This window comes from Enhydra lutris, unplaced genomic scaffold (assembly GCF_002288905.1).
Source record: "Enhydra lutris kenyoni isolate GAN:26980312 unplaced genomic scaffold, ASM228890v2 scaffoldscaffold34, whole genome shotgun sequence".
Lineage (NCBI taxonomy): Eukaryota > Metazoa > Chordata > Mammalia > Carnivora > Mustelidae > Enhydra > Enhydra lutris.
In genome coordinates, this window is record NW_019154118.1 from 16,840,346 (window position 1) to 16,858,594 (window position 18,249).

General features: G+C 42.2%; 1 protein-coding gene across 2 annotated transcripts in view; it reads right to left on the reverse strand.

Annotated features, from left to right (window-relative positions):
• Nucleotides 1-3,953: 3,953 nt before the first annotated feature.
• LOC111153892 (platelet activating factor acetylhydrolase 1b catalytic subunit 2) overlaps nucleotides 3,954-18,249 on the reverse strand; it is a 28,202-nt gene continuing 13,906 nt past the window's right edge. For both annotated transcript variants that reach the window (XM_022513189.1, XM_022513190.1), the window contains exons 3-6: nucleotides 17,282-17,371; nucleotides 16,079-16,195; nucleotides 14,108-14,230; nucleotides 3,954-9,991 (exon numbers count right to left, since the gene is read on the reverse strand). In XM_022513189.1, coding sequence (XP_022368897.1) covers nucleotides 9,713-9,991; nucleotides 14,108-14,230; nucleotides 16,079-16,195; nucleotides 17,282-17,371 — 609 coding nt within the window. In that variant the 3' untranslated portion in view covers nucleotides 3,954-9,712. The remainder of the gene's footprint in view (nucleotides 9,992-14,107; nucleotides 14,231-16,078; nucleotides 16,196-17,281; nucleotides 17,372-18,249) is intronic.

Here is an 18,249-nt window from a genome sequence, read left to right on the forward strand (position 1 = left end):
GAACACTCACAATATGACACTATATCAAGAGTATGGTTTCCAGGGGCGCCTGGGTGGCTCAGTGGGTTAAAGCCTCTGCCTTGGGCTCAGGTCATGATCTCAGGGTCCTGGGATCGAGCCCCACATCGGGCTCTCTGCTCCGCGGGGAGCCTGCTTCCTCTTCTCTCTCTGCCTGCCTCTCTGCCTACTTGTGATCTATGTCTGTCAAATAAATAAATAAAATCTTAAAAAAAAAAAAAAAAAGAAAAGAGTATGGTTTCCAAATATGTAGGCATGCATAGAAAAGCATCGAGAAATCTTTGAATTACAGATGACTCTTAAAATGACATGTATTATTTCATCTAATTCCAAAAGTATAGAAAAGTAGCAAAAAGAAAAAAAATCACTGGACTATGGATGGTTTCAAAATGTTTTTAGATCTTTTAAAAGTGTATACCTTTTGGGGTGCCTGGGTGGCTCAGTCCTTAAGCATCTGCCTTCAACTCAGGTCATGATCACAGGGTCCTGGGATCAAATTCCACATCAGGCTCCCTGCTCAGCAGGGAGTCTGCGTCTCCTTCTCCCACTCCCCCTGCTTGTATTCCCTCTCAAGCTGTGTCTCTGTCAAATAAATAAATAAAATCTTAAAAATAAATAAATAAAAATTTATATTTTCTAGGATACACATGGATTTCTAAGATAAATAAGATTTGTTTAAAGGAAAAGAAATGTAACATGGCCACCTCTGACATCGGCGGACACCCGCATGAAGCCACCTGGGCCAGAGACTTGTGAGAATTCTCTTCCTTCCAAGATTCCAGCAGCCACAGCTCCTGCCCCTGCCTTATTCTCTGGGCTTTGTTCCAACAAGGACTATTTTATCTCATAGCCAATTATAAATATTTATTCATTCCTGCAATAAATATTTAATGGGCACCTACTATGTGCAGGTACTGTTCTATTTATACTAGGCAAATGGTATGTGCAAGGATTAGACCTGGCCCCCTGCCCAAGCATTCATGCTTGAGGATGAAGATCAAAAGCAGGCTGCAGGATCTGAAGAACCCTGGAAAGTCAGACCAAAGGGAAGCTTAGCAGACTCCTGGACCAAGCCCTCGTTTTACAGACAGTAGAGTAGGTAATTTATTAGACTCCAGCACATTTGTACAAATCCGAACTGGAGGACCCTCAGGATAACAGGAAGAGTTTTCATTATAAGCCCATGCAGTCCCCAGAAGTTTTTATCGATTTATACTGTAAGTCACTATCTACAGTGGATGTAGGATTTCCACACGCCAAGTGAATTCCACTTTCTCTTTCATGGTGACCTCCTCCTCATCTTGCCAGTAAATCTGGAATTTTAAGAAATACTCCCATTCTGAGTTTGAGCTCCCCACTTAGCTTGATGTAATTTAACTGGTTTCTGGAACTTTCCTGGGTACTGTTAGAACCTCTGTTCGCAGCTATAGGCTGGTTGGTCCAGGTGCTATATTGAATAAGCCCAGGCTGGGGGCACTCCAACTCTGCCTCTTAGGCTTTGGGGCAAAGCGTGCCCTCCCACCCTGCCCGGCCTGTTTAAAATGCATAACCAGACATGACTTCCAGTTCTTGAGTTGTGGTCTCTAGAAGTGCAGCCCAGGAATCTGGGTTTTACGAGCGCTCCAGAGGCTTGATATGCACAATAGATTTTGAGCTAGACAACTGGGATGGGGATTGCTGATACTTGTTTGCTCCCTTTCTTCTAGAAGTATCTTAGGAGAAATCTGTCTAAATAAACCCAGAAGGGATCCTTCCCTTTTACAAGGGCTCATGGGCTTAACCTTTGAATCCTCAGCAACGTCTGTGTTGGAACAGGGCTGGAGGGCAACAGCCCCAGACCTTCTTGTGGTTCTCAGGTCTGCGGAACTTTCCTCAGCCCTTCTGCCCCACCTCCCTAGGGAGGGAACAGCACAACCCAGTTATGAATAGGTCCTTTCTCAGGTCTGGTAGTGCTGAGAGAAGGCCTTTTTGTTGGCTATAGCAGTTAGCATAAAAGAAGAGCAGTGCTGGGTCTCAAAACCAGACTTATGAGAGCAAAGCAGATATCAAGGCCTCAGAGCAGCCCCCTGGACCTTCTGTGCTGGTCCCGCTACTGCATTATCTGCCACCTTATACAAAAAAACAAAAACAAAAACAAAAACAAAAACAAAAAACCACAACTGACTCCAGCCCTGGCAATGAGGGCAGGGTACGGTCACAAGGCTCAGATGACTTCCTTCTACTTCCCTGTGTGCCATCCTTCTGATCCTGAGTGCAGAAAGGACCTAAGAAATGGGACCATTAACCAGGGAGCTGACAAGATTCCCAGTTTTCCACAGAGGGTAGAGTGGCTGTGCCTACGGGTGGGTGGCAGGATCAAACCCAACATTAGAATTAAGTAACTTTTACCCAGAAAAAGAAAGTTACACAAGCAAGCCCTCTAAAGGAAGTGGACTTGAAGTTCCCTATTTTCATCATGACCATAAAAGGGTCTCAGTGTATCCAGGGGGAGCTCAAACAGAATGGCCCAGAAGCCTCAGCAGCAAAAGCCCTGTATAGCCCTTCTTTCTCTCCATCGTGCAAGCGCTGTTCTTTCTCAGGGCTGCCCTCGGGTCTGGTCATCTCTCTAAGGTCTATGAAAACGGGATGCACATCAGATTAGGGCTCAGAGTATTTACTCCGTCATTCTGGGGCTCAGGTCTCAAACCTGTCACATGCCTTCATGGTACTATGGAAAAAGCAAGGACTTTGATGTCAGAAAGTTCTGTGTAAGTCCTTGCACTGTGCATCATGGTGGAATTAACCTTTCTGAGCCTTCCAGAGTCATGGCTTTTGCCCCTTTACCTCCTAAATGCAGCACAGGGGAGCTGGGCTTGGCTGCCTGCACTATCCTGAACTATTGTCTCAAGAGTAGGAGGGGAGTCAAGGGAGAGCAGTTTTGACTGAGGGGGCAAACTTTCTGCCACAGACAGATCAGCCACTTTCCCTTTCCTGGGCTTTCACCATTCAGACTGAGAAACATGAACAGTACATCAGGCCCTGCCTCCTTGTTCCCTGTGGCCGTGTGCTGGAATCAACGTCAGAGCTTTGCAGGAAATGAAGCTGGTCAATTAGGCTGCTGAGAACAAGGAGATAAAAAAATGGATCAACTCAAATCTGTCTCCAAAGATCACTGATTAAGAATAAGCCATCTTCCTATCTCAAGAAAGCTTGGGTGTCCAGCTACGAAATCAGAAGACGCAACTCAAGAAGCTTTTCGTCCTCTCTGGCTCTTATCTACAGATAACAGAGGCAGCTTCTCAGCCGTTACTCCATGTTGCTCTCAATAATAGAAAGAGTTCGCTCTCTTTACACTCTGGCTCACATACAGGCCACCTCCCGTAGCTTCTCCTGTTACCTCCCTGGTCCTCCGAGCCTTCACGATGGTGATTCTCTCATCCAAGACACCTTTGTTCCTCTGAACCAGTCTTTTTCTTCAGTTTCACTTTTCCTATAAAAACTATCTTATTGGGGCGCCTGGGTGACTCAGTCGTTAAGCGTCTGCCCTCAGCTCAGGTCGTGGTCCCAAGGTCTTGGAATCAAGCTGGCATCGGGCTCCTTGCTCAGTGGGAGGCCTGCTTCTCCCTCTCCCACTCCCCCTGCTTGTGTTCCCTCTCTCGCTGTCTCTCTCTGACAAAATCTTTGAAAACAAAAAACAAAACAATAAACTATCTTATTAATTCCATCTAGTTTCAATCAAATAATTCCAGAAAATGTGTCGAAAACTTTTGTGATGGGTATGTATGGCATCTAGTTTTTAAGTGACTTTTGTTGATCCTTATTAATAACCTGCATTGTTCCTCACAAGCAGCAGCGTAGTATCATTGAAAGAACAGGAAGTGCAGTTGAAAGATTTGTATTGATTTCGGTGCTGATGGTTGGCTAGATGACCATGAACAAATCACTCAACCTCCTGTTCATTCATTCTTTCGTTTATTCAATGCCTAGTGTGTACTAGTCACTAAGCTGGGTGCTGGGAACACAGATACTTACAACACATTCTCTGTTCTTAAGAATTCATAATCTAACAGTGTGGACAAATGGGTAAGCATATAATACAGAGTAAGTGCAATGATAAAAGAGTTACACAAGGTATTATGGGAACTCAGAGATGAGAGATCTAGTACAAACCAGAGCTGGAAATGAGGGAAATCAGGAGAAATCAGAAAATACCCCAGGAGGTGTCCCTCAGGGGGATCTGAAAAGATGAATAGAAGATGGTCTAGCAAAGGAATAGGAGCATTTTCCAGACAAGGGGTCTTGACTTAGAGCAAAGTCATAGACTCAAAGTTCAGTGCTATTGGCACAAAGGTCCAAAGGGGTGGGAGGATACGCATTGAAGAGGGTCAAGTCATGGAGGGCATCGGATGTTCTATCTAATGGCTTCGACTGCTAGTTATTGATGAGCTTACCACGGTACACTGACGTGTCACGAAGGTCAAAGCTTGAGCAGTTTGCAAAACGTCTTTTGAGAACATAAAAGCAATAGTATAAAATCAGGCCAGAGTAGAAGATAGACAATGTGTTAATCAAACATCGAAGAACTTTGCTTCGTGGCTATGTAAAAATATGTTGCTGAGTGAAGATTTCACCCCTGCAATGACAGGAGAAAAGTAGATGGGACTCTCCTGCTGGTTTTGTCCAGTTTTTCCCCAAGTGGGTGCTGGCAAGGGAGCCTTCCCTCCTACCCACTTGTCCCCGGCCAGTGATGTTCACCTGACTAGTAGTTTGGATGCGCTTGACAAAGGGCCTGGGCTGCTTTCACTACTGCCTGTGACTTCAAGGGAACCAGTGAGCTCCTGACAAAGGCAAAGCCTCCAGGGGAGGACAGGGTAGAGAAGAACCTGGTGTGATTAGACAGGGGAGGAAGACGACTAGAAAAACACAAGTATCTTGGGATCTCCATATTCTCTTCTCTTCCAGGACTGAACCAGTTTAACTCAGTAGCATCACTGTGGTGAAGAGTGATGAAGTGGATGATACAAAAAAAACCACAGAAGCTTGCAGCTGCTAAGAAACATTTTAGTGGCATAGCCATCTGCTGTAATTACTGCTGGCGTGGTTGGTCGCTAGTCATCAGGTTGGGTCCTGATGGCCCAGTTGAGTAACTGACTCTTGTTCTACGATCATTACTGTAAAGAGGTCATACTTGGGTCAGGCTGTTTTAGACTGGGAGGCAAAGATGCAACGTGAGAGCTGAGTCCATGCTCAAGGTTCCTGTCCTGAACTCTGTGGTCACGTTATGGGCCTGAGGCCACTGATGCCGTTCATCCAGCTCAGATGAGGTGGTCTACAGCACACAACCAGCCTAACCTGCCTGCGCAAACAGTCCGGACTCACGGGTAAAGGGCGACTGCGAGGAGGCAGCTGTGCTTTCTTAACGTCTCTGTATGAATGAACCCTCAATGTTTTCATCTACCCTTGTGGTCCCCACCCCCTACTCCTCAGCACATGGAAGCTGTTAACTTTCTATTTTAATTATCTTTTCACCATTTGACTATACTTAGTTTCCTGTTTCCTTTAGATCTTAAACTTCATTTACCCAAGTGTCTTCCTGACAGTCTGAACTTAATGGACATGTTAACAGCGAAGCAGTCTTTGAACCCCTTCATGTGTACCACCACAAATTCTTGCTCCATAAACACAATTTCACTCTACTGCTGGTTTCAGGTAGAAAGCAAGATGGCTAGGTAACGAACTTTAAATAAATTCTAATAATCATGTGGCTGTGTGGAGGACAGAAGGTAACAGAGTATACCAGCTGCAGAAAGTTCTGAAGGAAGCTGCTGGCTTGGTCCAGGTGAGAAGATGCTCGCGTCATTCCCAGGACCTTCAACTGAAGGGAAACTGGGAATGTATCTATCATGAACTCACTGAATCAGAATCTACAACTAGAAAGACAGCCCAGATTGGATGAGTAGTGGCAAGGCAAGGACTCTGAAATCCGGTTTTAAAGCTAGGTTCAAATCCCAGCTCAGGCACCAAAATTATAGGACTTCTTAGATGGATACCATCCATCTCTCCCTGGGCCTCTCAGCCAACAGCAGAAAGGGGATGGATACACCTACATAATATTAGTGGGACTTTCTCCCTAGATGGCACAAGAACTCAAAATAGTCCAATTAATTTGAAGTACTTGAGTGCATGCTGGGGGCGGGGAGGGGAAGAGCAGAAAGAGTTACTCTAGTGTAAAAAAGGAAACTGATGATTATTAGTGTGAGGAATAGAGTGAGAAACAGTGGAAATTACAAATTTAATGTGAATAAATTCTGAAGATTGAAATTAGGAAAAAAGACCAAGAGGTTAGTTTAACAGTTTAAGAATCAGTTCTTTTTAACTGACAGATACGCATAAGCAATCTGAAATACTTCCTCTGACAACTTCCCCAGGTGTCTAGTTAGGGTTCCCTGTATCTGCTCATCCCAACCTTCCCTCCTTCAACCCTGAGATGTGAGGACAGTCAGCCCAGTACATTCAGTTCCCTGGAAAAGCGGCAGAATGTTCTAAGTATCCAATGTGCTTGTGATAAGGTTTGGGGGGGGTGGGGGGTGGGAGGGGGAAGCATCCCCTTTTTCCCCCACTGGAATCCAGACTCTGATAAAGGAGACAGAAAGACATAAGCAAGTTTGAGTGAAATGTTTACATTTATATCGAAATATGCACTAAAACAGAATGAGTTCTACTAGTCAATGAAACTTCGCCAAAGCAGAATCACAAACTTCTGTTGGGGAGGTCCAGTCAGCTAGCAGCAGTGATCCCCAAGCAGGAACACCAAGGAGAAGCCTGGGAGACCCCACTCCAAAAAGCCTCCTTTCAAGAGACCCCAACTCACTTCTCCCACATGCACCCACACAGATTTAGGAGCGTGGACATGCTCCTCATTTTCATATATTTTTAGTTTCTTCTTCACTGCAATAAATATAAAATTGGCAATGCTCATACACCACAGCACAGACAATATTTCAGGCTTTAGCATACAACTGTAAACAGTGACTAGGTTTTTTAAAAAGTGTTTTTGTTTGTTAACGAGAGACAGAATTCTTAAGAGCAGGGCATGAGCTACTCAAGATTTGTTTTGTTGGGTAAAGGTTTTTCACAGAAGTTCTGGTTTAGAAAGTTGCCTCCAACAGTCCAAAAAGACCCTAAAGTGGGCGCCAGACCACTGCCTGTGGCAGCCTAGGATACGGAGGCAGCAAAACACCATGCCTTAGGTCATCCCTGGCAGGACATCCTCAACCTGCCACTTTTACGATGCGTCTACAGAAATCCACAGCCATCACTGGCTGCTGGCAACGTATCGGGAATGGATGGGCGAAGGAATGAAAATTTGCTGGGAGGGAGGATCAGAACACCTCTGCTAGCTGTCTGGAAAGTTGGCCCCTTAATCACAATGACAACTAGGACATTTCATTTGGACAGTGCATAACATTCAAATATACATGAAAGTATAAAGAGAGACATCCAAAGAGTAAGCAGTAAGTTCTGTCACTGTAGCAAACAGGGATGTCTATCAAAGAAAAACAGATGAACACTTTTTGCCTAAAGCAGTGCAAAGAAAGTGGGCAAGAAATCAAAGTGGACTCGGTATCTGCACGTTAGCAATGGGGCAGATTTTATTTAAGAGGCTAGTGGTTCAAATACTATTGCTCGAATCGCTCTGGTAGGTATAAAACGTAGTAACACCCAAGGTTTACACACATAAGCAAAGGAGCCGAAGGTCAGCTCACCAAGGGCTATTTGATCCTTAGCCAAGAGGGAAGCCAGAAGCGCATGCCGCAGGAATAACCTAATGGGTTTGTCTGGGCGATACTCCCGCCCTCTGACAAATGGAAAAAACCCCGGATAAGATGGGTCTTTTCGCACACAAACTTCTCTGCCCTCCTTAGAACTATGCCTCAGCTAAGAAAAAACCTGTCTTGATAAACTCAAGAATCTGGGCTCCTAAAGACAGAGGGAACCTTAATGTGGGAAACGAGTCTAGTAAACATCACATGTACTTTCTGTCGTTAGTGAAGACATGATACATTCAGACACGTATTTAAAAAAAAAAAAAAAAAAAGACTAAAAGTAAAACCAAAAAAATTCCTAGAAAGACGTTTCACAAGAAAAACATCAGCCCAAGTTCTATTCCTCTCCATGAGAAGTGGCTCCTAGCACAAATCAGCAACCCCTCCAGCTCGCCAAAGCACCAGCACTTGCCTTGCAAGCAGAACATCGGACATATGCCTTAGTCGCTGAACTTGAATGTTAAACACAATCAGTGCAGAGCACATTCTGATAGGCTACTCCAATACCCACCTGGTCCAGTTTAAAATATTTGTTTGTAGGTCCAGTTTGTACATATCCCATAGGTATACTGAACAATTAACCATGTACTGTCCCACTGTTTTTGAAATGGCAGTTCTTAAAGCTCAAGCAAACCATTAAGATCATAAAGAGCTCTCTCAAAAGAAATTCTCAAACCCTGAAAGTCAAACAAACCTAGTTCTTTTTCACTAAAATGGTGGGATCAAGGCAGAAGGCCTACTCTGAAGAGCGGCTCCATTTGCTTCCCCATGAAAAAAGGCCAAATTTTTCTGGACTGATATAATTTAAAAAACTAAGCCAATAAAAAAATAAAATATACATCCTAAGATACTATAAAACTCGAAATAATGTCAGGGCTTATGGAATGGGAAACAGAGTTCTGGTTGCCTTTTTTTTTTTTTTCTCTCTCCAAAAAAAGTGTAGCACATCTTGAGGGAAAAACAAACCAAACCAAACCAGAACTCCAAATGTGGACAGCACTACACAGACTACGCACAGAGCACCACACAAGAATGAGTTGCACATCAGTACTATCATCATGAGAGTAACTGGCTGGGGACTTACATTTCCAGCAACAGAGCTCCTAGGTCAAAAATGTGTTAAAAGCCTGTAATGTCAACAAGGACCCCCCCCCCAAAAAAAACAAAGAGGGGATGAGGGGAAATAGGGAGGAAAGGCTGCATGCATGGGTCTATTATAGACATGATATTCAGCAGCATAAAAATAATACCCTCCATAGAGTCCCCCAAATGGGGCAAAACCTATCTTCCACTGCTAAACATGGGAAAGATTAAGAGAGTGGAACAAATTCACTTGTAACCATAGCATATCCCATATCTGAATCACAAGCATGTTCGATCTGATGCTGTATGTTAAGAAAATGTTGTGAATACATAGGACTAAAGCAAACTAAAAACACAGGGCTAAATTATTAACTTTAAAAACTGGAAAAGACATCTGTTTTAAAGCCAAGTTGGTGTGATCCTGATCGTTACTCTATATGACATAATCCATAGAAAGAAAAGCCAAGAAAAAAAAATCTTCATTTTGTTCAGTCCTTAGGCTCGATGTTGTCCTAGGAAAAACTGTGATAATTCAATGAGTATGTCACACATACAACTAAAAAAGTCCCCTTCTGGTTTCAAATGAATTTAAACAACAATCTTCCTTGGCTAATTTGTCTCCTGTGTCAAACCAACCTTCTATGTACAGGACCAATTTAAATCCCTCCTCCCCTTCAAACACTAGATATGAACATCCAGGAACATTCTACAATGCAAAGTGCCTTAGGAAAGAGAAGGATTCTGTAGTGCCAGTGATATAACTGATCTGAGGAAGCTGGGGTGCGAGTAACACTGATGGGAGCCAGTCAGGCGATGGTGGTTTGTTTCTCTTCCGGGGTCTCCTCCAATAACTGCATGATCAGTTCATGCAGGGGTTTGCAGATCTTGGCGTAGCCCCCTCCTGTGAGGTGCAGAAAATCAAACATGTCGTGGCAGGAGATGGCACCGTCCGAGTGCACGAAGCCCCCGTCTGTGTCCAGGAGCTGGACGTTGGCGAGCTTCGGCAGGGAAACCTTGAGGAGCTGGTTCACCTTGGCATTCTTTTGCCTCAACGGGTTGGGCTTCTCACCTCGAGGTAACAAACCCTGGGGCAAAGCAGAGAAGAGCAGAAGATGAGAAGAGTCACTGGTTTTTCTCTACTGACTTATCTGTGGTTTCCAAGATTCCTGGAAGGACTGCTGCATTAGACACTCTTGAAACTTTGATTTCTCAAACACGGGACCAGAAACTCTGGACTAGATGGGTTTTAGTGACAGTTCTTTGACCACTCCTCCTCCTGTCCCTTAACTGTTGGTATGCTTCAGGGTCTTGTCCTTGACCCGCTACTCGGCCCACTCTGAACGCTCTAGCCCATAACCAAACTTCCCAAACTTCCTGAGGCACTCCCGACCTGACATGTCCAAAACCAATTCATCATCTCCCCACGCTATGCTCCTTTCACATCCTCTGTACAAACGGACCATTCCGACATCCCTGCATCTTTCCCTTCACACACCTTATCTATTTATCATTAAACTACTCAGCTTTTACATCCTCAGTACTTTCCAAAACATTTTTGCCCCTTTCATTCTGGTTACACATGCTGCTATGGCTTGGAAACTTATCACTATTCACTCAGTTAACGTAAAGTCTCCTGACTGGTCTTCCTACCTCCAGAGTGGTTGTCCCTTCAATTCACTCTCCACTCAGTCACCAGAATCATCCAGCTCCAATGCTGGCTGTTACATGGAACCTGTCCTACCGTACATGAGAAACATTGGGAGCAAATGTGGTCTCGAACAATCAGAGCCACATAATATCTGCTAGGATAAAACAGATATTTCCTACATTCATTTTTAACTATGTTAATTATCTAACTTTCAGATAAATCCCGTGTCTGTCCTCCTATAGTTGATAAAGGTCCACCCTTATGTGGCAGGAGCAAGGCTTATCATCTCAAACTAGACATGTCCTTTTATAGATGTTGACCCTATTATAAAATTATTGTCAGAGAACCTTTCAGTCAGTTTGTAACTAATGACAGCACATAAGTTATTCCTACGTAGGCAACAAAATTTCTACCCATTTCTCTTACGGACTATGGTTAAGAGGTTTTATTTTACAAAAATAGATTTTCGGGACGCCTGGGTGGCTCAGTTGGTTAAGCAGCTGCCTTCGGCTCAGGTCATGATCCCAGCGTCCTGGGATCGAGTCCCACATCGGGCTCCTTGCTCAGCAGGGAGCCTGCTTCTTCCTCTGCCTCTGCCTGCCATTCTGTCTGCCTGTGCTTGCTCTCTCTCCCTCTCTCTCTCTCTGACAAATAAATAAATAAAATCTTTAAAAAAATAAAAATAAAAAAAAAATAGATTTTCTGTGGGTATTCTACTGAAAGAAAAAAAAAAAGCTTTATGCCAAAGTAAGTACTTGTTCACACGTCCGCTTTTAATTTTTTTCAGCAAAAATGTTGGAAGCTTTATTACCACTTTATTATGTGATTGTGTAGTTCCAAATGAGAATTATAGATAGTTAGGACTCTGCTACCCTAGACCATCTCCTCTCATTGTTAAGCGCCTCAAAAATTCCTCAGATGAAGTCAATCCTCAACCCTTGTTCACATAACTGGTAAAGCACTGGGCTCTGCATCTAACACTCACGAAGAACTGCCTTCCGTGCTTCCATATCTAAGTCTCGATGATGTCAGCAACCAGAAAGGATGGCCAGTGCACAACATACACACACTCTGCTCCAACAGTCAAAGCAATAAAAAAATGAGTAAACCTTAAGAACAGGGCATTGCACCTCTGATTTTCAAGCAAGGACAAGAAAAGCACCTTGTGTGTTCGCACTGCATTTTCCTTAGTATGAAAATACCAAAGGTACACCATGTGATTTTTCCCAGTAATAATACATTACTAAAATACTATCATGTTAAAAGAAACAAAAAGGAAAAATATCATGCCCCTAATCTCTTTACCAAAGGACTACAGCAAACCCTTGATCAACATAGGTTTCAAGTGCACAGGCTCACGTAGTCACAAATGTTTTTCGATAAATATAGTACTGTATTTTCTCTTCTGTATGGTTTTCTCAGTCACATTTTCCCCAGCTTTATTGTCGAGAATACTGTGCATCATACATATAACATGCCACATATGTGTTAATCTACTGCTTATCAGGAGAGCTTCTGATTAGACTATTAGTAGTTAAATTTTAGAGTAAAAAGTTATACACAGATTTTCGACTGTATGGGGGTCAGTGCCCTTCATGGCTCATTTGTATTTTAAGTAATTCTAAATAAAATATACATATAGCTTAGTATTTGGACTTTCCACTTAAATGCGTCATAAATCTTGTTTCCACAAAATTCTCATAACTGTCACTGGATTGTGGCTATTATGTTCAGTGACTTCTGCAATCATTCCCTCACAGAGTCATTTAGGGTACTGCTGATGTTTGGGTGCTGTAGAGAACACCAGTGTATATCAAATTTAAAAGTCTGGTTGAAACAAAGACTATTTATGGAGGATTTATTCAGCAATGTTCATGCAACAAATGTGTCCTAAGCAGCTCAGTACCAGCCACTGTACCTCAGAGGTGGACTCGTAACCACAACCCTTCCTGGAGTAATACAAGGATATAAACAAGTGAATTATATTAAATACCATGGAATAAAAAAATAAGCACTGGCACCAATAAGAAAAATCCAAACTCCTCTATCAAGGCATACAAATCCCTACATACTTGGCCATTGCCTCCTTCTCCTACCCATCCCAGCCTTAAACTTTATTCAATGACAGCCCTAAAATTCTTCAAGCATCCCCCTTCACTTTCGCAACAAACACACACAAGTGTAAGCCTTTTTTCCATTTTTCTCCCTTCCCTCTATCATGCCTTCTTTCCTTTCTCCATTTGTCTGGAGACCAATGAATTCTTTTAAAACTATAGTCAAACGATGGGGCGCCTGGGTGGCTCAGTGGGTTAAAGCCTCTGCCTTCGGCTCAGGTCATGATCCCAGGGTCCTGGGATCGAGCCCCGCATCGGGCTCTCTGCTTAGCGGGGAGCCTACTTCTCCCACTCTCTCTGCCTGCCTCTCTGCCTACTCGTGATCTCTGTCAAATAAATAAATAAATAAATCTTAAAACAAACAAACAAACAAACAATAAAACTAGAGTCAAGTGACAGCTTTTATGTCTAAAATCTACCTGTTCTCATGGGACACTTGGAGCTCAGCTGGTTTAAGCATCCAACTCTTGGTTTTGGCTCAGGTCATGTTATCAGGGTCATGAGATCAAGCCCCACATCGGGATCTGCACTCAGCACCAAGTCTGCTTGAGATTCATTCACCCTCCCCCTCTCCCTCACTCTGCTCCTCCCCCTGGAGTGCACCCACTCTCTGAATAAAATCTTAAAAGAAAAAAAAAACAACCTATTTTTCCCTTAGTATACAGTATAATTACTCCCATTAGCATACAGTATGTTAATTCTCTCTTTATACTGCTGTGCCCATCTACCACTAGACTAGACTGTGTGCTCCTTGAGAGGGACAGCGTCTTACCCATTTTTGTATGTTCAGGACCCAGGACAGTGTCTTGGGTCTGATCCTCATGTTTGTTGAGTGACTATCTTCTTAACATCATCTCATTATAGAACTGAATACATATCAGATATCATTCAGAATTTAGTTTTGCTACAAATATCTATAGGTAAACTTTCATACTGAAAGACAGCTATTATCTCTGGGGCTATGAAGACTTAATGCTATAATTCCACAAAGGGCAGCATTTTCTATTAGAAGTAAGACTATAAAGCACCCATTTTTTTTTTTGCTAACAGAATCTCCAATGTTTTAGAGAATTCAGAAATTCTAATAAATATACCACCTTTGACATATTAACAGTGGGACTGAACAACACATCTAAGTTAATTCAAACCCAGTCTAATAAAAAGAGATTCAGGGCTAGGACAAGTTTCATAGCTAATTTAAAAAACTGTAAAAAACTAAGGCTGAGACAACCACCTCTAAACAAGGATGAGCAGATAAAAGAGGACTCCCATAGCTGGTCTGGGAACACACAACAGGATGTATCAGAGAAGAGCCTCTCAGGAGAATCACAAACTGTTTCTACCTAAAGATTCTCTATATTCATGAGCAATCATATTTCTAAAAACATTCCTGACCTGACTTGATGACATCAAAGACTACCGACCCGAAGACTACATACCAATACAATGATTTTGGCCTGCGGCTGCCTTGTATTAATAAGTTGGACGATGGCCTCGATTCCACCTGCTACTTCTTCTGCCGTATTTTCATGGTTGTTTGTTCCTACCCAGACCACAATGACCTATAATTGAGGGAAGAAAAAAAAAAGCGGGATGAGGGGTAAATAACCAAGAATAAAGGAATGTTTGGATACAAATCTAATGTTCAGATACTATTTTTCACTCTTTAGATAAAAATCTCATTTCAAAAAACAAAAGAAGGAAAGGTGAACTTGTCAAATGGTAGGGATAACTTCAACTGAGCAGCCATCTTCAAACACTGATTTAGGCCTCATATATTTCAGGATAAATTCCAAGCAGATTAATTAAGAAGCAATGAAACTACACTAGGAGGAAATGACAAAATTCCTCCATCATTATGGAACTGGAAGCTAATCCTTAAAATCCAGAACTTACACAAAAAAAGTAACAAATTCAACTGTGTAAAAATAAAAGCTCTGCATTATGAAGAAAATACTTAAAAAAGGTGAAATCTAAGAAAGCCAGGGAAAAATATTTGCAACTCCTGCCATAGAAACTTCCTGACTTCCAGAAAAAAATAATGGAAGTACCCAAGAGAATGTAATTGGTATAAATAAACACACAGTTATACTAAAGAGTAGCTAGGGAGGAGGCTAGATGAAGTTTCAACAAGTTTTATTCCTTAAAAAAAAAAAAAATTAATTTATGAGGTGGCTGTCACTTAGAGACATACCTCTTACTCTACAACCCAGGAAAGTAACTTTCTACCCTGTCACAAAAGACAGGAATATGGACAAGTTTTTCTATTACAAAGGCCAAAAAACAGGGGTGCCTAGTTGGCTCAGTCAGTAGAGCATGGGACTCTCGATCTCGGGGCTCTGAGTACAAGCCCCACATTGGATATTCAGATTACTTAAAACTGTAAAAAAAAAAAAAAGCGGCGGGGAAACCTGGGTGGCTCAGCTGGTTAAGTGTCTGACTCTTGATTTTGACGCAGATCACAATCTCTGGGTCATGGGATCAGGCCCCATGTCACGCTCTGCACTCAGCATGAAGTCTGCTTGTCCCTCTCCCCTCTACTCCTCCCCCCACTTGCAGCAGTGCTCTAAAAAAAGAAGAAAAATCTTTTAAATAAATAAATAAATAATAAATAAGTAAAAAGGGGCGCCTGGGTGGTGGAATCCATTAAGCGCCCACAGCTCTTGCTGTCAGCTCAGGTTACATTCTCAGTAATGAGCTCAAGGCCTGCATCGGGCTCAGCACGGAGTCTGCTTGAGATTCTCTCTCCCTCTGCCCTTCCTGCTCATGCTCTCTCTCTAAAATAAATAAATCTTTTTAAAAAAATAAAAAAAAAATTTTAAAGGCAAAAAATAACATACTTTCAACAAAGCAACTGTTACCAACTTTGTTTGAAGCTGAAAAAGATTATATGCAGTGTGCCAACTCAGGACATTTATGATGTGTTAAGGTAATGGGTACACATTTATGAACATCTGTTCACATCTGATTCAAATTTTCTTCAGAAAAACTTGGAGGCCTTGATTACTAATTTGTCTTACGGTTAAACAGCTCTAAAATTACTTCCTGAAGTGAATCATGGCACTGCCACCGTGGCCCATGTCTGAGCAGATTCCCCCTGGTGTTGCATTCTCATCTACAAAACAGCATGCCTCATGAGCATCAGATCCCTTCCTACAGCTGAAGAAGAGCATTACTGACGACTACAAATACAACCTAAGCAAGCAGTACACTGATTTTTTAATACCTTTATGCAATGTTCGTAAGCAAGGACAGCAGTATCATTGACGTTAAAGGGGCACAAAGCAAAGACAGTAGCAAAATAATGTTTTAAAGAAGCAATCTGTTTTTATTAGCAGCTTCAGACAATTTAACTACCTGCAAAAGACTCAAGATTAAAGATATTCTTTAAAACATTAGTTTCATTTCACCTTAGGTTTAATATTCTCCAGTTCTCCATTCTTTAGTCTCCACAAAACATGTCTTGTTGTATCTCCCCCAATTCCAAAATTCAGTGCATGAAGTGGGGAAAAAAGCTCTCGCCATATCTAAAAAGAGAAAAACTGGCTTTATTTAAACTGAGTGGGAAATGAAATTCCTCCACTGCGATGTGTTTGTGAGGCACCTGAAAGAATGATTTTCATTTTCAATATTCAAATGTCATGCTGCAAATCATGAGCTACTCGGTGTTTGCAGGGCTCTGAGGATGGCACTGTATCACTAAGTTCTTTCTATGATTATTTTTTACTTAATTTTTTAAGTAGGTTCCATGCCCAGCGTGGAGCCCAAAGTGGGGCTGGAACTCACAATCGTGAGATTAAGACGATTCATGTTAAAGAGTCAGATGCTTAACCGAGCCACCCAGGCGCCCCTCTATCACTCAGTTCTTAATGCAGACTTTGACCTCAGCTCAAGACTGGAGTCACAGTCCTTCCTGATGCCTCTTAGGAGGTCCCAGCATTTATACTCAAGGTGCCAACTTCGTAAGCTCTCCCTTCCCTTTTCTCACACATCAAATTGAATTGGGTGAAGGAGAACTATGAGATGAAGAAATCTAGCACTGGCGCCAGAAAGGAATCAAGCTGCCTTTTCCTTTCAACTGCCCTTAGAAGTGAGCAAATCTTAAAAAAAAAAGATGTGGAATAGCTCCCCACAAAGATACACAAAATAAGGGGCAACTGGGTGGCTGAGTCAGTTAAGTGTCTGACTCTTGGTCATGATCTGAGGATCATGGGATCGGGCTCTGCGCTCAGTGTGGAGTCTGCCTGGGACTCTCTCTCTGTTCCCCTCCAACCCTCCCTCTCCCCTACATTCTCTATTAAATAAATAAATATTTTTTTTAAAAAATACACAAAATAAGAAAATGTAAAACATAGTTAAGACTTGAGAATCATGACCAGGACAAATTAAAGTAAATAAATGTAACAGGGAAGCTTCTTGGAAACCAATGCAAAAAAGGGAGCCAGAAACAAAGAACCCCATTATGTAGGTCTGACCTCCCTCACACTCTGAACTAGACCTTCTCTAAAGTGTCGTGAATAAGCCTATAGGTTTAGCTCAGAGTCAAAGTCTGCTCGGATGAATGATCTACCTTAGCAGCCAAGACCCACCCCCGCCCCTTCTTCCACCTTTACCTCGTACTGCTGCATTAACTGCACCATGGAATCCCCGACAAACAGCACATCAGGCTCTTTGTCTTTACAGTCCAGGACAAATCTGTTGTGCTGGTTTGAAAGAGGAAAAAACATCAGAAACTGGCATTTCGTTCTTGGTGAGAGGTCTTGGTCTAGAAAGAGCAGTTGTCCAACCAGTTACTCTGTTGTTAAACATTCTATTTATTTTGTCTGAAATGAACTGCTGGGACTTTCTTCCCATCCTTTCCACACTGATCATTCTAATACGGTCAAGGAAACTGGAATTCTACTGAAACCAGAATAGAAACGCACATTTAACATGTTTTTTAGTTTATCTTTTCCTCAAACTTTTTAAAAGATAATTTCAGACACACAGAAAAGCCACAGTACAACGAACACCTGTCTATCCTCTGCCTGTATTCAACAATAACATTCTCCCACATATGCTTTATCTGCTTGTTTGCTGAACCATCTGAAGGGAAGCGGCAAATGCTGTGGTTCTTCACCCTTAAATATTTCAGCATGAGTAAGGACAGTCTCCTATAAAACCACAAAACTATAATCACATCTAAGACAATGATTCAGTTCATATTCCATTTTTCCAGTTGTTCCAAGAGCTGGATAAAGTACTCTCTTTTTTTGAAGTAGGAACCAATTAAGAATCATGTATCTTATCTGGATATATTTAACATGGCCTTTGAAAATGCCTGTTCGCCTCCACTGTGAGACAATGGCAAAGAAGGAGTCAAGCCTTTCTCTTAAATTACTACTATTTCAATAAGTATTTTTAAACTGAAGAGATAAAGTGGGCATGAATACAAATACAGCTGTTAGCAGGAACACTTCCACACTTTTCCTCCCCACTTTAGTACTATAGTGCCAACTACCTCTTAATACCAGTAAAATAGTTCACAGTTCTAGAAGGTCATGGAATTTAAGCTCTGCTATTCTACAGGTCCTGGTACTCT